At 45.0% G+C, this 22,660-nt stretch overlaps 1 protein-coding gene across 8 annotated transcripts in view; it reads right to left on the reverse strand.

Annotated features, from left to right (window-relative positions):
* The window catches only part of TMEM117 (transmembrane protein 117), a 381,411-nt gene that overhangs the window by 280,103 nt on the left and 78,648 nt on the right, over positions 1-22,660 (reverse strand). For 7 of the 8 annotated variants that reach the window (XM_073222697.1, XM_073222696.1, XM_073222694.1 and 4 more), the window contains one exon: positions 10,254-10,386. The exons of the other annotated variant lie outside the window; for it this stretch is intronic. In XM_073222697.1, coding sequence (XP_073078798.1) covers positions 10,254-10,386 — 133 coding nt within the window. The remainder of the gene's footprint in view (positions 1-10,253; positions 10,387-22,660) is intronic. 8 annotated transcript variants of the gene reach the window in all.

Here is a 22,660-nt window from a genome sequence, read left to right on the forward strand (position 1 = left end):
GATTGGGGAAGATGCGGGAAAAGGGAGCCCCTGAGCGCTGCCGGCGGGAATGCAAACTGGTGTGGCCACTGTGGGCGCAGTATGGAGGCTCCTCAGAAAATTAGAAATTGAGCTACTATATGATCCAGTAACCCCGTGTCTGGGTATCTACATACACTTGTGTGTGTGTGCGTGTGCATGTACAATGGAATATTATTCAGCTTTAAAAAAGAAGGAATCTTGTCGTAGCATGACAGCGTGGATGAAGTAATGCTGAGTGCAGTGAGCCAGGCCAAGAGAGATAAATACTGCATGATCTCAGTTATAAGTGGAGTTCAGAAAGTTGGGCATTCATAGAGGCAGAGAGGAGAGCTGCAGTTGCCAGGGTCTGGGGGAAGGGGAAATGGGGAGATGTTGGTCAAAGAGTACAAGTTGCCTTCAAGCAAGACGAATAAGGTCTAGAGACCTACTGTGCAGTACTGATGTGACTACAGGGAACGATCTGTGGCACTGTGTGCTTGGAATCTGCTAAGAGGGTGGATATTCAATGTTCTCACCACACACACAAGAAAAAGGTAACTGTGTGAGATGGTGGATATGTTAATTAGCTTGATTATAGAAATCACTTCACAATGTTTACATATATCAAATCACCACATTGTACATGTGAAATATGTACAACTTTTATCGATTGTAACTCAATAAAGCTGGGGGAAGAAATAAAGATAAGGGAAGATTAATTGTCTACTTTGTGATTTTTAGTTAAAAAATATCTATTTCCATGTTGTAGCAAAGTTTAGGAGTTATATTAAATACATGATAACTGGAATAAAAGACAACAAAAATGTACATCTGGAAAGAGGAAAGATAGAGGGACAGATCATAAATGTTGCTTATCTTAGGTATTAGATCAAGAATACAGAGAGAAATAAGAACAGAAATTCTGTTCTTCCCACAGAACGGAGCGGAGACCTGTACTGTTCTCGTCTCAGGTATCAGCCTATCTAATGTGTGTTAACCATGAAGCACTCTTTTAAAATATGTTAAAGCATCAAAAACTCAGAAATAGAGCAAGTCCTTCACAAAACTTGCTTTTCAATGAGTTAATTTCCAGCTACATTTTCTTTTTATTTTAAACAAACAATGATATCAATATTCTCCTATAACATGGAAAGTTCTCTGAACAAAATCAAATTTTACCATGCTGAAGTTTATTTAAAGTCTTAAATGTTGAGACTCCATCAGAGGCGTATGGTCAAGGCCTCTCTCAACACTGAGACCCATGAGAAAAGATGGTGAGATGCCACCACTCCGTGGCACATGAAAAACAAGACAGATCTTCCCAGAGCACAAGGCGGGCAGGGAACTCTTCTCTTCCAACTGTGGCTTCAAGTCAAATAACTGAAGGGTATAGAAAAGTTACTTTATTCTATTAAATAAGCCCTTCTTTTCCTTGCCTGACAACTAGACTGTTTCTGTGCAAAAGAATAAGTCTTGCACAGTGTGGCATAATCCATGAGAATTCTTCTTTAATATACTTATGCTGACAAAAAATATGCAAAACTGTATTTTTTAGCTTCTGAGCTGCCTCAGTGCTCAAGCAAACTTCACCACTTTAAAAACAAGAGAGTCACTAAAATTTGGCATAAGGAAATGGGTCACAGTTCTGACTTGGGAAGAGCCGAGCTGGGTGGCTGGCAGCTCCCTCTGAACAGCAGGCGTCTGAAGGAGCTGATGGGCGGCAATCCCACCGTTTGGGGAACTAACCACAACCAGAGGACCCAAGGTCGTCCCGGCAGCTCTGAGGTCAGGCCCTGGAGCAGCGAGTACATGAAGTCCTGAGGTGCGTGCCACTGTGAAGGGCGGCCCGTCTTGTTCCAGCTCCGTCCACTGAGTGGAGTCTGAAGTAGTGACCACCCTTCAGTGTGTCAGGCAGCACGTCTCGGGAAAAAGATAAACAGCATCAAAGCCTCATCACTGAAAGGGCTGCAGCTGCTCACTTTCAAATCCATCATGTCACGTGCTCATCGAAACAAGTCTAAAAGGTATTTTTTTCAACCTACAGATACGAAAATTGAGGCTCAAAGACATAAACAACCTGCCCAGATTTGACAGCTAATAACGGAGCCCCACCCAAGCCTGCAGCTCACTGGAAGGCTGACATTTGCCCAGTGACAGTCACTGCCTCGCCCAACCCCCTGACGCTGCCAGGGTGGCCTGCTGTCCCGACCCTGAAGCCTGCCTTCCTTGCAAGGCTTCAACCTCGGAAACATATGGAGAAAAATGTAGCTCTCCCCAGACATGTTTATCTAGAGCAAAAACGATATTTCTCCATGAAGATAAAATACGAGAGCCACAGAAAGATCGTCACGAATCAGGAACAACTACAGGAAGACGTTGCAGAGCACACGCTGTCCTCACGCTCCCTGGGGTCAGGACGGCCACAGGCCGCTGTTCTTCGGCACTTACGGAGGGAGAAGAGCCAGCAGAGGCCGCTGGGGGCTCCAGCTTTGAACCCGTGCTGCGCCCACCCCAGGAAGCCGTCCCTGATTGAGCTAAAGCAGAGCAGGAACCGCAGGGGGAAGCTTCCTCCGCCCAGCCAAGCCTGCAAGGGCCCCGAAGCTAAGTCTTCTGTAACATACCTGGAGACCATCCCCCTCATCTTTTAAATACGTCTTTTAGGGAGAGAGAATTAAACTATGACTACCAAATATAAGTCAAAATCCAATACGCCCTTTCTTTCATTTTTTTTTTTAATTTTACTGGTCTTTTACTGTAAAGGATGTTAGTTTATTTTTAAATTAGGGAAAGATGTTCATTCAACATGTTACTTGAATTGGGATCCGTCTTTAAGGGCCCCATTTCTAAGGAATTTCAATATTGCGATTATTCTGTTCTTCCATGTCTTTTTTGACACTAATTTAATCAAGTATGTTATGCACATTTGCTTCTCTAGGAAAAAAAGCGTGTGTCGGCCTACCCAGGGCTCAGAGGCTTCGGGGAACGGAAATACTGGGAAGTCAGCCAGTGCTGGTGTGGATCCGTCCTTGAGGAAAACCTCCACCATAAGGAACGGTGCGGTCCGGAGCTGGTGCGACAGCGTGAAAGAGGCTGTGGACGTTGTAAGCAAGCGGCCCGGGAGCATATATACAAACGCCAGCTTCGGGAAGTGCCTGAACGATGAAGCATTTCACTCACAAAACTCTTTACTGTTTGTCACCAATCCCTCAGGAACAGCCACGGCATTAATAGATCACTAATGGGAGAATGCCACAGAAATGCCACTTTCTCAGCTGGTACTGGGTTGTCTCATTAATTTGTTAAATTAAACTATATAACTTTTGGTAAGCCTTAAGCCTCAGGCTATTCTCTACATCAGTTTTCTATGTCTGGAAAGTAATTATTTCGTGCGGGTTCACCGCTGGGAAAAAGGTACCGGGATGGGACTTAAAGACAGTCACTGTTATTCAGTCTCAGGAGAGCGGATGCTCACACGGGGCACGCGCATGGACAGCGCCATCTCAGTTCCCGTATCGCCCACAATTCCATCAAATTCTCCCTCTTTTCAAAAAGGTCAAAATTAGTATATAACCATTTAATAAGTTCATATATGTGTGATTTTCTCTTCTGAATCCTAATTATTATATTAGATTTCTGTATTTACTTTTCATTGGTGAAAAATTAAATCGGGAACAGCTTACGCACATTCATAAAGATGCATCCGGACAGCACTCAAGCCAGGTGCCCTGGAGTCCAGGCACTAATTTCACTCCATATGTTAAGTATGTTTAAAATTATGTGTTATGGCATAGGAAATTAATATACATCAAAGGCCAAGTCATGCCAGGCATTCATTTGGGTATTTTGCATGAAAATGATAATAACTATTATAATTGTATGGTAATAATAAGTTCTTTGCCGTAAATTGTTTTATTTTATTGACCAAAGTACTTATTGTTATTATTATAACAACTAATACTTACTGAGAGCTAACGTACTTGAGAAAATAAAATATGTATTTTTTATCACCATACTAGCAACTGATATTGATCAGGAGCTCATTATATGGTGGGCACCATCCCAACTGCTTCTCATATAATGTTTTCTTTAACCGTCACAACAGCCCTAAGAGAGGTACTATTACCCCATTCTACACTTTGAGGCAATGAGGCTCAGAAAGTGAAGTCCACTTCGGGCCACACTGCTAAGGTGCCGGGACGAAGTCCATGATGTCTACATCACACCGCCTTCCGTACAAAGCAGAGCTCAGGATAACCACGGCGTTCGGCCGCCTGTCGGCTCGCTTCCCGGCTTCAGAAGCAGGCACTTCCCCCGGTTAATGACAACAACGATGCTGGTGGCAGCAATGCTGATACCACCCCGTATCTGTAAAACGAGGAGACTGACTTGGCTGAGTTATTTTTGCCAGTGCGTGGCTAAGATGGGACTGAATCCTGGGTATTCTGATTCCGGGATCAAAAATTTCCCTGGTAACAAGCTGATAAACTGTTTAAAGAGAGAGTTGAAATGAGCAGCTATAAACGGTGATCACGGCGCACCTGTCCAGTCTGTCTGGTCAGGGCCGAGCTGGACGGAGCGACGTGCTCCCACAGAGCAGGAAGGGTGGCGATGCTGATTATGCTTTTCATTAATGCTTTATTCAAAGTTCATCCATTCAGACGACCCCACCAGTGGGCCTGGGATAACTTGGATATGCTCTGCTGTTTCCTTCCTTCTGTGGATACCAAGGCAGGCAGGACCGGTGGGGTCACACTGCACCCCGCTGCTTGCTGCCTCTGGCGGAACAAGTCTCTCCCTCTCTCCTCCCAAGCCTGCCTCCCCCCCTCCAGTGCCCCTCGGCGCCAGCCCTCCTGACCAGACCCAGCCATTCATTTCCATGCTCGGCTTTTCCTCTCAGCGGCCCCTCTCAGCAGTGAGCTCTGCCCCTTACTGAGCCTCAGTAATTAGTTGTGCTATTATTGTGAATTAATCATACAAGCAAGTCAATGTTTAGCCTAATTAAGAGTGAAGCCAACAAATTATTTAAAGCACCACTCCAGCAGAATTTGCATTCAGCCTTGTTCCAGCGGCCGGCCAAGCTCTTCAGCTGTGGACTCACGTGCCTGCGAGCTTTACCAGTGCAGCGTGAAGCCCTCTGTCCACCCCAGCTCCTGAGCCCTGCCCGGGGCCTCCACCCTTCAACCTTCCCGACCTGCCCATCCTTCTGAAAAGAACAGCCTGCCTCTCTTTTCATCCACTATACTTTTAATTGATAGCTTTGTACTTGAATAATTTTGTCACTTTAAGTCATGCAAAACTGTACAGTTTGACATTACTGAAGAGTAGTTCAATTCTTCCTTGCTATTTACCAAAATAAATTTAGCTCTTTAAAAACAGAGAAACAAACGCACACTCCATCCTTGGAAGGAAACCATCAGAGTGAACAACAGGGGGCGTGTCAAGCACTTTGGCCCTTGACGAGCAACAGCAGGTGAAGTTCAGGTTCTTAACAGTAAAAAGACGCACCAGGGGTCCCACTTCTAGGAAGACAGTGTGAGTGAGGGTCTGAAAGCATCAGGGAAGGCCTGAAATACGCTGAACTTTGTAAAGAAGGGAGCGCTGCCTGGAGTGAAATTTCGCCCTGAATTTTTTTCTGGTAAAGGGAAATAATGCGCGGAGACCTATACCTCTGGCAGCAGGGACTGAGGCTGCGAATCGGAGAATCTTTTCCAGTGCGGCGCGTGCACACGCCGCGGACCAGCTCATCAGTCGCGCTTCAGGAGATGAGGGTGAACCTGCGGGCTGAGGCCGGGCGGCTGGGCACGGGGGCGCCCAGGGCAGCAGGTGCGCAGCAGCCGCCTCCAGGCACAGCCAAGTCCACGACCGTCTCTCACTTGTTTGGTTTTCCTATTTATTGTTTGTTTTTTCCTGCGGGTTTTTTTTTTTCCTATTTATCTCTGCTTGCTTTTGCTGCCCCCCTCGATACACCCAAGCCATGCCTGTTAGATTTCAGGAAAGGGTCCATTTCAAACGTCCCCTCTGGCCACTTCCTCTAGACCAGCCCCCGCACGGCGTCAGCTCACCGACTGACTGCTCGACGCCGGTTCTCATGAAGACCATCAGGAAGGGGACAGAGGGGACAGGCCGCGTCTACTCCATTTTCGTCATACCCCCCACTTAATTCTTCCCTTCATTTTCTTCAGGTCCTGAATATGACTATGAAAGCAAATACTTATTTTCAAAATTGCATGAATCACTGTCTTATTTCTCAGTTTGTGTCTCTGCAATACCGAACGCGCGGTGATGTACTAGTTAGAACCTGTAACACTTCTCTGGAAAAGCTTTGGATCAGGACGAATGAAGCTTTTCTTGGTCATTAAGCCCAGACAAGCCTCGGCGTCTTCATGTCCCGCCCCACACGGTGGGCGGCCTGCGGAAACGCGTTCAGCTCATGGAGGAACTTTCGTCAGTCTGCCGGTGTCTCATTTCCTCCGTGCAAATTACAGTATTCATCTTTGTAATTCTGGAGTAAGTCCACAAACGTACAGATATGCATATGTGTCCATACACCTGTCTCTACATATTATTGAAACCTGCTAAGAACATAAAGGGGGGGAAGCACAGCACAAAATAATACTTATTACAGAGCCTGCAGGCCAGGCGGTCGGTGCTCAAAACATGCCCTTTGCTGCCACCAAGTGGCGCTTTTTGGAATCCTTTCATCACAACCCCATTGCACGCCTCGCTCTGCCCCATCTCATTCCTGAGACTTCACACTTCTGTTACTCTGAGAAACTGGGATATTTGAAAAGACCGGGCAAGCCTTTCCTAAATCAGGGCTTTACAGTATGGATGCCATGAAAACTCCACGACAAAGTTCTTCAGAAAGACAATGTCAAAAGGGTTCCGAGTAAACAAACACTAAAAACTCCTCAGCCCCGTCCGGCTGCTCGGCTTCCACTCAGTAAATTTCCATTATATTTTCCAGCTTTTCTAAGGATTTTGTAGCAGGAGTGGCTTCGGGCTGCCTGGTCCACCACCATGTGAAAAGGAGCTGTTTACGGAAGGTCTAGATATAAAATTCTTCCCAGGATCAAAACCTTCTCTGCAGCAGAATCCTCACCTACAACTTCAAATATTTATGGAAAGATGAATTTAGTCTCATTTTGGCTAAAAGGATAAAAGAAGTTACAATAGGCAGCATTTTGGTGGTGGGAGGTATGGAGGTGCAAAGAGAATCAAAGTGGGAGGGACTTGGTTGGGGAAAATGGGATTGTCTGAGCCCTGATCCCTTTCGGCCCAGCCAGCTAACTGACCCCCTTCCTTCTCCGTCTGACCACCTTTCCGCCTGGCTCCCCACGGCCAGGGAGGCGGTACGGTCAGTGCCGGGAACCCGCCGCCAGGCAAGTGCCACGGGCAGGCACGCTAACTCCAACTGGGTCAGTTCTGGCTAAGACTCGTCATGGTCCGGCCAGACAAACCTAGGGGTTGTGTTCTTTGTGACATGGGACCATGGGACTCTGGCTAAGCCCTGATTTACACCCCATCCTAAAATTGGGTGGGGGTGGGGGGAGGAAGGAATCATTCTAGGGAAACTCCTTTCTTCCTTTCTGAAACCCTAAACCAACACACTGAAGGCCTGAAGGTTTCTGGCTTGAAAGGGGTTCTAAAATGCATGCACACAGGTCTAGCCATCATGGAAAGTCTTTGAGACCCTTTTCAGAACGGTTGTAGACCAGTACTCCTAGAGAGACCGCACGCCGGGACACACTGGGATCCCCGTCTCTGCCACCTGCATCCTCTGACGCGAGACCCAGTCCATCCGGGGCCCGTGTGCCCGCTGTCCTTCTGCACCCCTCAGACTCCACCATTCCTGCCCCCCAGGCAGTGCCCCTGATGACACGGTGTCTCCTGGAACACCCCAAAAACAAATTTATATCCATTTGCTCTAAGAGCTGATTTTCCCCCTAGTTTACATTCCTACCATTTGCTCACCAGTCCGATGCTGTGTGTCATAAAAGTTTGGTAACATATGAATGGCAATTAAATTATTTTTATCTGTAGAACTAAACCATTCTTCCCTTGCTTTGGATTTTTTTTTTTTTTAAGAGGCACCATTAAGCTATCCTCTCGGGGAATTGCCTTTCCAACAAAGACGAGGCATTCGGTGAAGAATTCAAGAGTGACGTGAGAACACGGGATGTTGCGCTGAGTCTGAGAAGAAAATTAATCACCTTCAAGTTTCATTCAGATAGACACGTACACATTCTAGACAAACTCTTGTTTCTTGTACACATCTCCCATTTCTTTCAAGTTCCAAATTCAGCTTGAATGATACAAAATACAGAGCAACAGTGTGACCCGGCAACAGGAGCAGCCGCCAGTCCCACCCGTGCCAGCCTGACCGCGGGCTGCGTCACGAGAGCCCATTACTTACTGGCTCAGCTATTCCTGTTATTGTGCAAAGTAGAGGTTTCATTATAACGGAACCTTAGGCAAGGGAGGAACTCTCTCTGGTCCTCGGTTCCTTCATCTGTAAATTGGAGGTAATAAAAATGCCTATTGCGTGGGGTCACGTTGAAGTTTAATTGAGACAATTCGAGTCTGGTACTAAGTATTCAGCAGCGACAAGCTCTCTTGAAGATCAGTCATTAATCTCTGTTGGCAGACAGTGGCCACACCGGTGGGGGTGAGCATTTAATAATGCAGATAGGTGTTGAATCATTATGTTGCACACTTGCAACGATACAATATTGTGTATCGACAATACTTCAATTTTAAAAGTCCATTTTATTATTAGCTGAGTGCTCTCCAATATGCCAGGGCATCACTGCATGTAATTCATCACTTTAAATCTACTTCTTTCCTCAGAATAAGAGCTTCTGGTTAACAGAGACCCTGCTAGCTCCATGCAACGCAAAACAAGCAAACAGGACTAGACGAGAAGCCAGCTTCTAAGCAAAGGGTGTTTATGTGTCATTGAACGTATTATTTTCAACAGTAGCTTAAGAAATGCGTCCCTTCCCCTGTGATCCCTGCCGAGCGTGCGCAGTGCCTCTCCGGCTGACTCCGAGAGCTGCTGCAGACCCGCTCTGCCATCACAGACACCGCTCCAGGGCTGAGCTTATTCCCGCCAGCCATGGGTAGGCGCTGGAAACCCCACCATTTAAAAGTAGACCCAGTATTAATAGCACCATTTGAGGCCCAAGGAATAATTACAGATAAAGCATTTTAATAACTTCCTAAAGCCTGAACATTTGATCTAAAATCACATTCATGAATTTACCACTTGTTCGTATGGGCTAAATTATACTTTAGTAAACTTTGTGAAATACTTGATGTTCGTTTACTATTCATCTCTTTCAATGGTGAGAAAAAAACAATCTAAGTTTAACTGAGTTGCCCCTCTCAGCTCTGAACAGTAGCGGCTAAAACCACACCCAACATCAAAACACTTCCGCTACAGAACTGGCTGACAATCTTGCCCGGTCGGCCTCCATGCAGAAGAAAAGGGTATCACCCTAACTTCCCAGTCCGTTGGAGAGGATAGACCAAAACCTTCCTTAGGAACCCGCTCAGTACCCCACAAACATTTAAAGTGGTTTACTACTATCAGAATTAATTCTTAGTGCTGTAGGCTGAGCCACTATCCTTGTATTCTGCCCTTAACACACACTAGAAGGAAACTTGGAACTGGAGAAAATGTAAGAGAATCTACAATCTACTTGTTAGCACATCTTCATGCCATGGTGACTTGATCAGTAGAGATCACAACCCTGGATCTAATACAGGGTGGCCCACTTTTAAAACGACCCATTTCTAACAAAGGTCTCTCTGTTGGAACTGGCAAGAGAGTTAAATAAAAAATGCCACCAATAAGGAGCACTTTTATTTAGCCAGGCATGCAGAGCGCCGGAACGGCGGGTCTGGGGACCTTCTTAGCCCGGCTCTACCAACCATGTGAGTATAAATAAGTCAGTGAGTTCTCACTGGTTCTCATACTCTGTCCCTAAAATGACATTAGTCCCTGGCCTCACACTAGCCCACACAGAAGTCCTAGGGAGTAAGGAACACAATGTGAGCATTGTAAGGTGCTAGGAGCTTCTTGGAGGAAAGACTCCAAATATCTTAAGAAAAATGCTCAGATTATACCCGTTCAGGGTAGGATATTTGCAGAGGAGACTTGAACTACTACAAACTAAAAAATTCTCTTCGAATTCTTACGAGTTTCAGACATAACACCCACCACAGGAGAAAGGGGAAACATAACCTACCCCATGCTCCCATCCATTAGAAGGATCGTGTTGTATATATGAGAAAATATGAAGAGAAAGAGAATTGTGCTGAAGAACATTGTCATCCACGACCCGTGGTCCTCTCGGAACATTTTTAACCGGAGCAACTGACCTGCAATATGAATATATTAGAGATCAGAGTACATCAAACTCAGAATGTATACATCCTTGCTTTTATTTTAGCGAATCTCTATTATCTTGCTATATTCTCAGGTCTTTGCCATAGAACTGCTGCCTTAAGGGCGAAGCCACTATGTAATGTCCTTTCTGCTCTTCTATAAATAACTGTTCATGGACAAAGTCCAAAACAAACCCCGTACCACCCTAGAACCAGTAATGCTGAATGAGAAGTCAGCACAGAGGTCACTCGTAACACTAATGTGAGAACAAGATGAATTAGAACACTCGGACCTGCTATTTCCTATTTCACAAATGTTTTTGGTTCATTTATACTGAAATTACTGAAGGCAAATGGTAAAGATATTGCACAAATTGCATGATTCCTTCTTGCTCCCCTAGACCCATTTCTCCCTGACAGCCCAGATGGTGACATCAAGACAGACCTCACTTACAGGAAGATCCAATTGTTAAAGGCACATGAGAACTTAAAAGGAAAAACAAAGTCTCTGTCGTCAGAGACAAAGGACTCAGCCTTGCTCTTAGCTGGAACTGTCTGTGCCGCGCAGGCGTGGCCCCGGGTGTGGCCTGGAGGGGCAGAGGTGAAGGCGGGAGGCATGTACCTTCACTGTGAAGCTTGGTGGAGCCCCAGCAAGCGAGACTTCCCACCCTGATGCCTACAACTACGGGTACAAAGATAAATGCTGAAGTGAGAAAGAATGTTAAAATGCAAATATTCAAAGAGGAAAAAATGTGCCAGGATGAACGCTAAAATAAAAACAACTAATGTCAGAATTAGCCCAAAGGAACGCTCCAATCCATGGTGGAGGAAGAACTGAGGACACTGGTATCCTGGACGGGGAGGAAGATGGGAAACCACAGGAGTGAGAAAAAAGGAGCAGACGTCACCGAGGCCTCTCCTGTGATGGACGGTCACATGTGCCTCCCTTCCTGAAGAAGTGTCTTAGGTGATGCCGAGGAGGCACACGCAGGAGCTGCGAGTAACACAGGCAGGCCTAAAACCCTCCAAGAGAATCTCCTCACTAGAGAAAAATTCAGTTTTTATTCATGGTGACAAATCTAATATATATATATATATATATTTATATTTATACACATATTTATATATAAAATATACATAGAAATACACAGTTCCATGTGGAAATTATCTCTAGGGACAGACAGTAGCTCTCACATAGATCACTGAGTATAGGAAGAAATAATCTTTTAAGATTTGACTCCTGAATTTTCCACTGTTAGCTCACTTACATCACAACAGCACTTTAGATTGCATTTGGAAACCAGGCTGACAGAAATGTGAGCACAGCTAAAACGTTAAATGGAACAAAGAAAAGGAGATTTGGTTACATCATCTGTTTTCTTGTCCCATACAAGAGAAGTAAAGGGAAAATCTGAAAGTCAGGGGGAATGTGAATTAGAAGTAAAAGAAGAAGGTGGAAAACTCAACTGAAGCAAATGATATCAGCCTGCTAAGTATAACCTTCTAGAATTGCTGACTAATTGAATCAATAATTGCAGAAAGCCAGGAGGTTCTCCACACAATATTATAAAAAGATACTAAGCACAGAATGCTTGAGAATAAAAAAAACACGTGCCATGATATCTTACAGCAAACTGTAAAAAATATTCTTTATTGATTGGACAAATATTTAATGTGTGTTTACAACATGCCAGCTAAGCTTCTAGGTGCAGGAGAGAGAGCTCTGGGCAAGGCAGGAAGGATCTGAAGTCTGTCATCATTTGGGTATAACGAGAATGTGACCTTATTTTAGACTCATGGGCTACCCTGTGCTGTTGGGCAGCTGCGTCTGGGGAGGTCTCTCCTTGTGCACCAGGTGAAACCTCAGCCTGGACAGAAACCTCAGCCTGGACAGGGGACGGTTCTTGACTCTGATAGAGAATTCTTGAGCAGGTCAGAGGAGTGTAGGGAAGGAAGGAATTCATTAAAGCGAGCGTGGCAGTGGATGGCAGCAGCCCTGCAGGCAGCAGAGAGCATGGAAGGGCAAAGGTGGGAAAGGGAAGCTCACTGAACTCCTGCTTGGCACAGGGCAGGTCCCCTGCCAACTCCCGAAGCCAGGGTCACCTGGCATCCCGTGTCTGATTAGTCTGCATGGAATGGAGCTAAGGCCCTACCACTCCAGGATTTGGGGGAGCCGCAGAACCCTGGATGGAGTGAGATTACATACGTTCTGAGAACTTCCCAAAGGCAAAGACAGGAGATTTGGGGGCAGCCCACTGAAGAGCATGATGGTACAGCTGCAGTCCTGCCCAAGTCACCCAGGCAATGGGAACTTGCAAGCCCAAATCAGAGCTCTCGGTAGCCCCTCCCTACTTATTTGGAGAACAGACACAGAGTGAAGACTTGTGCGTAAGTGTGGGAAATAGAATCAAATAGCAAAGTGATAAAGACACTCAGCACCGGAAGAGCTCAGAGACAAAACGCAATAAGATGAGTGGTGAGAAGGCTTTATTTAAAAAGTACACACTCAAAGAGAGAGGAGTGCGGGCAACCTCAGAGAGGAGATGTGCTTAAGGGTTTGGGGTTTTATAGGGTCTTTTGGGTAGGGGTCAGCATAAGGCAGGATGTGTACAGGTGATTCATAATTTCCTTTGAAGTTTTGTCTGGAAGAATAGGGTTACTTAGGTGACTGTGGTGCTCTGGATACTGGCATCCTTTATCAACATAGGTTCATTTGCACTTCAAAGTCTCCTGATTATAAATTGAGCCCACTTAATTGATTAAGAGGCTGGAAGAAGAAGAAGAACAGCCTAGAGATTAAGTTAAAGAATAAGCTGGATCTTTGTCACAGGCCAACTAGGTTTTATAATAGCATGACCCCTGTCCCATTTCCCCGCCCCACTTCACTTGCTCAAGGTTCCCTTTGCAGGAAGCCCTTTCAGCTTCAATCCAAGACTTATTTATTTAGTTCAGCACTTTATGTGGAAGAACTGCAAAGACCAGCAACTAGAGTTCCTTGAAAATTTAAATTTAAATTTCCTTCTTAACATATGCATGTGTCAAAAAAAAAAATCACCAAGTTGTTCTTTAGAAGTCAAATAATAATGCCAGCAACTTCAGAGCGTTTTGCAAATAAAACAGTGAGTTAACTGTACACTGAAATAATACCAAGTTGGTAAAAAGAGAAATGTGACAGTACTATTTCTGCTGTCATTGCCAAACTCATTGCCTGTCACACTAATTTCAGCCATTAGACTCATTAGAACAAAATGGCAGATTAATGCAGCTTGAAATTCACTTGAAATGCACAATAGAAATGCTGCAATTTATTAAGGTCAGAACTGGCGTGACACGAATGTTGAGTCAATCACATTATAAAAATTTCACATAAGCATCTTCAAGGTTAACTCACAGAGTGTCCATCTTAACGCTGGACAGGGACACACAGGCTGCCAGCAGCTCCCTGCTCTCTCCAGTCCCATGTGTTCTAATCAAACCAAGAAGCTCGGAATCACCTGATGAGGTCACACGAAAATGCACCATCTGTACCCCCCAGTGTAAGCATCCGTGTGGTTTGCCTGGGACAACAGCAACTTGCAACTGTAATGCTGGCACCATGAGGGGCCCCCTTCCTTCAAGTGCACTGGGTTAGACAACAAATGATATGCTCCCTTTCCTACAGGTCACAGAATTCTGAATTTCATAACACTTTCCTTTAGAGAAGTTTCAGGAAATAGCCTAGTAAAAACAGTCCTTGTGGGTCAACAGAAATAAAAGACATCACTTAAGAGGGGTACAGTTCTGACAAGGTCACAGATGGCTTTAATTCTAATCATAGATGTATTTGTAAATCTGAGTGTATATTTATTAATAAAATCTCTCTTAAACTGTATAGATGACAACATTTGATATGGAAAATAAATATTAGAACAATAGGAGAATCACGGTAGTACTCAGGCCCGTGCGGGAGTTGGAGGTGAGGGATGGAGGACTCAGGGGCTGACTGCTGTGAATGTGGGTTAAAGTCAACAGAAACGGCCTAGAACCACAGAATCTTTCCTGGAAATCCAGTAGGTTTGGGGCCACTAAGATGTCACTAAATTCTAACAGGATTAATTTTCCAAAAGCATATTAAAAATAAATAATGAGCCCGCATGTGTTGTGGAAAATAGAAACAGACAAGTGTACCAGGGAGAATTATGAAGCAAGTACTCGGCTTCCTGGTGTTTGCTGTTGTGTTCTCATCAGCAAAAAATGGAATGGATCATTTCCTTCCCACCTCACAGCGAGACTTTTATCCTGAGTTCTGGGCCCATTTGTTCATGTGTGATTCTCACAAGGAGGAACTAAACAGTCTCAGAGGAGAAGTGTCTGTGCTTCCAGGCAGAGGCAGGGGCAGCCCTAATCCTGGGCAGCGGTTAAAGCAGGGCACCTGGATAGAGTATGGGCTTCTCATTCAGAGAGAATGCAGAGCTCTAGGCCTCCAAGGAGGCAGAACCCCACCTGGGGTTGGGTCAGGGATGCTGGTGATGACTGAAGAAGTGTCAAGGGTCACGGCGTTGGGAGTCAGGTAAGGGGACAGAGCTGGTCCCAGGGGAATGAGCTTGTAGGACCGCCACCCGCCTCCATTAGGAGCGCAGTGACCTGGGTAGGACCCCAGCCATCTGTCGGGGGAGGTCATCCAGGGGATGTGACTGCCAGGTGCCCCCCAAGCTGGACTTGGACAATAAAGACTTCTCACCCCTTCTGTCCTAGGAATGGATGTTTTGCCCACCATTCCCACAGTGGGAGCCATTTTCAAGGATGCAGCCATGAGCAAGCAATGTGTTGATGAGACCATCTGGACAGGATAAGTGACTGAGCCCAGTTAAGGCCGCTGTATAAACTTTTAAAATTCTGGCAGGTGGGTGCTGAGATCCACTCGTCTTGTGACCTCCCAAGACAAGCCTGGTCTGCGAGCCCCCTTGCTTGGCACACCTGCGCCCACCAGGCAGCCTGGGCCGCCTCTTCCTCTGATCTCTCCTTGCCCTCTATGTATGGGGACCGGTTTCAGATTTCCCCTAGGAAGCCCCCAAGCCACTATCTAGATGGCCCCACGGTGCTAAAGAGGCTGCAGAGACCCTCACTCAAGCAGCAGGAGGAAAGGTGGGGACAGGGGAACAGGCTGAAAGGTTTGTTTGCAGGACCCCCGTAAACCTTGGGACTTCTTTAAAGTGTAGTGATAGAAAACTTAGTCTGAAAAATCAGCAGCATGATGGTGTCTGCTCGCTCTGGTAAGCAGGAGCTCAGGGCAAGGCGTACGCAGTTTAGAGGCGAGGGCTGCCAGCATGTCATTGCCCACCGGCCAGGAAACACGGAAGGACAAATGCAGCGGCACTTCCCTGCCCTTTCGGGCACCTCCTCCCTCCACTTTCCAATCAGTGGTGACGGTCCTCCCGTCCCCCTCAGCCTGCGTCTTGACCATGTCACGCAGGGCCCCACCCACGCCCGCGGGCTTCACACCCAGCATCTCCGGCACAGGCCCTTCCTCCAGAGCCTCGGAACGGAAGGGCCGCCTGCCCGCTGTGCTCTTGGACGTCCCGCTGCCAATGCAGACTCGGGGTATGGACGGGAGCCCCCCTGCCAACCCCTCACTCCAGCACGCACTAGGCCCCTCTCCCCACCGGCCCTCCCCTCCCTAGGTCCACCCCTACTTGACTGTACTATTTGTCATTTCAAATTAACACGCGACCTGCTTCCTTCTTGAATTTTTTGCTCATTTTCCTGCACACCTTCCAGTTCAATCAGCAGCCACATTGTCTGAGGACTTCCATCCATACTGTTCTCTCACATCTTGGTGTTGAAGATTCTTGTCTCTTGATGAGAATATTATAACGACCGAACTGGTCTTCCTGACTCCATGCAGCCTCTTCCATCTCAATCCACCATCCACACAGCCAGTTGACCCAACTGAAGCACAGGTGTGTCCCATCATCCCTTCACTTAAAATCCTTCGGTGATCACTACGCCCCGAAGAGCAACACTCCAGCACCTTAATACGGTAGAGGAGACACTGCCGGCTCTGACCCAAGCTGACTCTGTTCAGTTCCATCAGCACCCAACAGATTCCAGTCTCCATGTTCGAGCTGAACCCTCGCATGGGACCCTCCTTCCTCCCATCTCTTGGCTGACTCCTGTGTTTCCTGAGGGCCTTGAACTGTAGGTTAGAGACAACCTCCTCTAGGAGGGGGTCTTCAGTGTTAAATGTTTCATATATAGGAGTAACAGTCAGAAAGAGGTGAAAGGACAGACTCTCTCAGGAGGCCGTAAGTTCCCGTCAAGTTCCCGTCCCCACAGACAAGAAGGGATGGCCAGGTACAGTTGAAAGGGTTGGATTACATTGTTTTTATGATCCATTCAACTCTAGGATTGTAGGACATATTTTGTCACTGAGGGATTAGCTCAAAGCCTGTTAACTCAAAAGAGTTTGAGTTTTTAAAAAAATCCTTACCTATTCCACTCCCAGGAATTTACCCTAAAAATGCAGGAGCCCAGTTTGAAAAAGACAGATGCACCCCTATGTTTATCGCAGCACTATTTACAATAGCCAAGAAATGGAAGCAACCTAAGTGTCCATCAGTAGATGAATGGATAAAGGAGATGTGGTACATGTACACAATGGAATATTATTCAGCCATAAGAAGAAAACAAATCCTCCATTTGCAACAACATGGATGGAGCTGGAGGGTATTATGCTCAGTGAAATAAGCCAGGCGGAGAAAGACAAGTACCAAATGATTTCACTCATCTGTGGAGTATAAGAGCAAAGACACAAATGAAGCAGTGAAACAGCAGCAGACTCACAGAACCGAAGAATGGACTAACAGTTACCAAAGGGAAAGAGACTGGGGAGGATGGGCGGGGAGGGAGGGATAAGGGGGAAAAAGGGGCATTACGATTAGCACACATAATGTAGAGCCGGGCACGGGGGGGGCTGTGCAGCACAGAGAAGACAAGGAGTGACTCTACAGCATCTTACTGCGCTGATGGACAGTGACTGCAATGGGGTGGGGGGGGACTTGGTGATGGGGGGAGTCTAGTAACCATAATGTTGCTCAAGTAATTGTACATTAACAATACCAAAATAAATAAATAAAAAGGAATAAGAAGGAGAAAAAAAAGAAGTAAGGACAAACCAGAAACACACCAACCCATCAAAGCCTGAAATCCACTGTCTATCTGCCAGAAGAAAACATAATTATCCTGAGGGAAGATGATGTCAGCATGAGCCTCCACAATTCTTCACATATTATCTCCGATATTCAGGTTTTTAAAAATAGGCACTTAAGGAAACAAGAATAAGTACTGGAAATGAAGAAAGAATATAGATAACATAAATAGACTATCTGATGATACAAATATGGGAGTCCTAAGACTTAGGAGTCAAAATAAATATAATTAATATGTTCAAGAAAGTAGATGAAGAGAGTATGAATTTTACCAGAGAACTGGGATCTATTTTTAAAAATCAACTGGAAAATCTGTAACTGAAAAATAATAACTAAAATTAATAACCAATAGATATACCTCCCAGTACATACATACATACATACTTCATGATTCCACTTATACAAATTTCTAGAAAGCACAGTTATGTGCTTTCTAAGCAGAATATGGTTGCCTAGAGGTGTGTAAGAATGAGAAAGGGATCACAGAAGCCCACGGAGACACTTCCATCTAGTGTGATGGCTTCATACATGCATACAAAACCGTACCCTTAAATACATGCCATATACCAATTATAATTCCCTCAAGTTGTTTTAAAGTAAAACAACAATAATATCTATGAAAAAATCCACATGGGGAGGGACTGAGGGCTCCAGCCAGCAGCTAACACGGCCTGCCAGGCACCCGAGAGGGCCGTCTGGGGGGAGAAGCTTCCAGGGAAGCCCTCCCGTGACTGCAGCCTGGTGACACACTGATAACTGACCGCCGTCTCCTGAGGGAGACCAATGCACGACCAGCCAGGCTGCTCCCACATTTCTGACCAGGAAGAACTGTTGTGAGATCACAAATATTTGTCATTGTTCTAAGCCTCTGAATTTGGGGACAGTTGTTAGACACCAATAAATAACTTCAGGCTCTGTAATTATTCTGAAAGCTAATAGGAGTCTCTTGAGAATGTGAAGCATGGAAAAAACAAAATCTAATGTGGTTTTGTGAGGAAAGATCTGGAGCCACAAAACAGGTGTAATATTCAGAGTGCAAAATGCTTACTTTACATTAATAAAATGTTGGACATTTTAATGGCAAAGCAAAAGAACCTTTGCAAAAATAGCCTTCCTAGCATGAAAGCCTGGGAATAACAGAATCATTTCAAAGGGCAGCCTCTGTGTAGGAAATGTCATTAATTAATGCTATTTTCTTTTCTTCCCTACTATAATTCACAGGATGTGCCATGGTTTTTACCGTATTTTATATCCTCTTAGTCAGAGTTGTGATTCCATGTTGCCAATAAGATAATAGATGTGTAGGAGTTATTTTAGACAATCTGTCCATGCAAACCGAATGAACACAGTGCATTGTAATGTAGGTGTTGGGGCTCGGTCATCCACAGGCACGCAGGCAATGCTGCTTCCAGGTTTTAATCTACTGAGATGTATAATTAATCTCAGATAAGGAAAGAATAAACTCCCAAAACAAGTAAGGAACCACTCCACTCTCTGGACATACAGCAGACTGCATTGATAGAAGAAAGATAAAGATATGCAACCAATTAGAATCCACAGGAAGTACCATTTTTATTTGAAACCCTACTATTTTCTTTCACTCTTACTTAACAGACACTTGTATATACGGTCATTTAGGTTGTGTTGCGTTTTATTAAGGAGTAACTTAGGTAGCTATAATCTAATATTTAATATTTATATAGTACAAATTGCTTCCCCATCCTGAACATCACAGCTGTATCTCACTGTAACTTAATCATTGGTGAATATTACTGACTTTTTTTCTGTGTATGAGGACATGAAAAATCTGTGGTTCCAATATGGGTGTATTTCTCAATACTTTCAATTCAAAGAACTGTCTGTCCTCAGTGCAGTTACGTGACTACACAAAATAAAATCGACTACTTTTATAGTACACTAACTTGAAATTATGACAGAAAAATCATCCTATGAAGTTTTTATTTAATCAAGTATGCAAACCAGCAAATTCAGAGAGACTCGTAGGAAGATACTTCCAAATATAGTTTTATAGGAATCAGCCTGTTGTACAGTTTTGGGAAGAGCTATCTGTCAGTGCCTCAGGGAAGTAATAACTTTTGAGGCGCTGGTGGTGGGCAATATCGTTATTGCAGTAGGCTAGATGCTACTGTGGCTTATCACTAACGGGTAAGATAAAACAGCGACACGCATCAGGGAGCACATCAGGATCGCTGTCACATTTGTGAAATGGCCAGTGTGTGACCATTTGTGTGACCAGGTGCCACTCTACTTTACACATCAAATACATGAAAAAAATCATTTTTAGGTAGCTACTAAATAAAGGACAATTCCTTTTATTAAATATATTGGGATAAATCCATTATAAGTGGGCAGCATTTTTTCTAATCATCAGATTATCCTAAAAGGATTAACACTGTCAGGGGAAATGTCTGTTCCCTAGTCCAGGCCATTTCCTTCCAGCAGAGAATGCTCCCCAGCTAGATCCCTCCTAACCTCTTTCTACTTAAAGGGGAGAAGTAACTTATTCAATAATTTGGGAAGAAGAAAATTGTCTCCAGAGACCAAGCGTCTCCTGCAGAGCACCCCAAATGGGTCTGGCTCCTCTGGGAAGGCATGTCTGTGCATATTGCCTGGGATGGGGAAGCCTACTTAATTCTGAGCTTAGGAATCAGCTCAGGAAAACCTGAAAGCAAGGTGGCTTTCAGACCGACTGGAACATAGTACGACGACAATGCCGTACCAACATAAATTCACCAAACCCATCGCTGTATTGCAATGCCTTTGCCTTACAAAATCGCACATTCGAGTCATTCCGTATCATTAAACCCAAAGCACAAATAACACCCAGATTTGTTTGCACATTAATTCAGATCCAGCAGCAGCCCTGTTTTCCATCACAACAGGAAGTTATCTGGGATGCCTTATTTTCTAATCTCTCCTTGAGTTCAAACAAAAAATCAGAAATAATGGGAATTCAAATCAATCTTTACAGACAAGTTACTGATACGATCTCTGACTTTGAATCCCTTCCTCTTAAGACAACCCACTGCACGCACACTGCCTTCCAATACCAAAGGAAAGGAGAGCTCAGACCAGCAGAGAGAAACCAGTCTGTGAGATGCGTTTGATTCACTGTTTAAATCCAACAAAAAGACCCCTCACTGCACTTTGTTCCAGTCCTGCTGACAAGAGGTGCTCTCGTGTGGCCAATCTGGAGAGAGAAAGATTTAGGACTAAGGAGTTCAGGAAGAAGGTCACCTTGAGAGCACAAGGTGGGCACCTGGGAGACCTGGCATAGAGAGGTCAGCAGCCAGGCAGAGGCGGAGGCAGAGAAGCGGCCCATGTGGACAGAGCAGTGAACCGAGGACGTCCCCCAAGCAAAAGGGTCGAGCTCATTTATTCAACAAGTACTTGCTGAGGGCTCTCTGTGCACAGCCTGACCTTAACTCTTGTTGTAAATTTAAAAAAACCATTCCTTCCCTCAAGGAACTTGGCATTTAACTGGGGAGATGGGTTACACAGAAACACAAGGTAACATTAAAACAAATGCGATGAAAAAATCAATTGAGTTGCAGGGAAATTTAACACATGAGAACAGAGAGAGTGGAAAAAACAAAGCTTTTAACTGGCTCTTTGTCTCTGTCAAGGTCTTTCCCATAATTCACTCAAACATCACAGTAAGTGTGAGGTGTGACCGCCCCCATTCTGCAGATGGGAAAGTAAAGGCTCAGAGAGAGACGTGATTTGTCCAAGGTCACGTGGCTAGTAAGTCAGATACCCAGGCTCTAAATCTCACTATACCAAATTCCAAAACTTCCTCTTTCCACTAAGCAATGTTTTTTATATGTGTATTATGTTAAATATATATAAATGCACTGGAAAAATGAGCAAAATGCATTAATCCATTCATCTATAAAATATTTATTAAATATCTTCTGAGTACATGCAGGTGCTGGAGGAAAATGATCAGAAAGAAAATATTGTATCTACATTTTTGAAGCTTCTAGGCTAGATAGATAAACCAATAAATATAAATAATGCACAGCACAGTAAGAAAAGTGCCACAGGAAATCCCGGAAATGCTGTAGGGTTCAAATGAGGAATGATGACATGATTTCAAGAGAATCAATAAGGGCATTATTAGACACAAGATGGAAAGATGGGCAGGTTTATTATAACTGGAGCCAAAGAGTCCAGTTGTGGAGGACATTATGAGTAAAGGTGTAGAGATGAAAGTGGGATGTAGATTGAAGGCTAACAAAAAACAATAATGCAAGTGGCATGTAAGATGCAGGGGGCAGCCCACAGGAGCGAGGCGGACAGGTGGCTTAGGGCCAGGCTGTGAAGACTGCAAGTATCTGGCTGAATGCTGTTCTTAATTTTGAACGCAATGAATGATTAGGTCTCGGAGCAGAGAAGAGGCACTCCCTGAATTATGCTTTAGAAGATTAATTTACACAAAGCTGCTGGATCTGGTACAATGGCAGGAAGAATGGAAAACAACAACAACAACAACAACAGCAGCAAGAGGTGCTAAGACCTCTAAGTGATAAAATCTGTACCATTGGGTAACTGGCAGAGAAGTCAGAGAAAGGCTTCGGTGTTTCAAACTCAGGAAACTAGGAAACCGTAAAAGCAGAGGAAAGGGGGCACTGGGGAGCTTGGCTGCTGAGGTGGGGGTGCTGAGCAGGGCAGGGGTCACAGATGGAACCTGCGGTTCCTATAAAATACCACAATCCAGCAGGGCTATGAGAGATGGAAATATTTTGAGTGACGCTGGACACAGAGCTATAAGCTTGCCTGCATCAGCCCAGTGAATTCTTGAGAGTAAATGAGGTCACCAGGAAGAGCGCCAAGTGAGGAGAGAGGGGAATGGAGGGGCGGCTAGAGGTAGTGGAAGCACTACCTCATGCAGCTGGCTTAACACTTGCAGGAAACTGGAAGTTTAAGAACCACACAGAAGTCCCCCGAAAACAGAGTGATACAGTAGATAATGTTCATCATGGAAATCAAAGAAGAAAATGTCAAGGAGAGGAGAGTGGATGGTATCAAACTGCACAGAGACACGAGAATACCCACAG

This window comes from Manis javanica, chromosome 15 (genome assembly GCF_040802235.1).
Source record: "Manis javanica isolate MJ-LG chromosome 15, MJ_LKY, whole genome shotgun sequence".
In the NCBI taxonomy this organism is placed as follows: domain Eukaryota; kingdom Metazoa; phylum Chordata; class Mammalia; order Pholidota; family Manidae; genus Manis; species Manis javanica.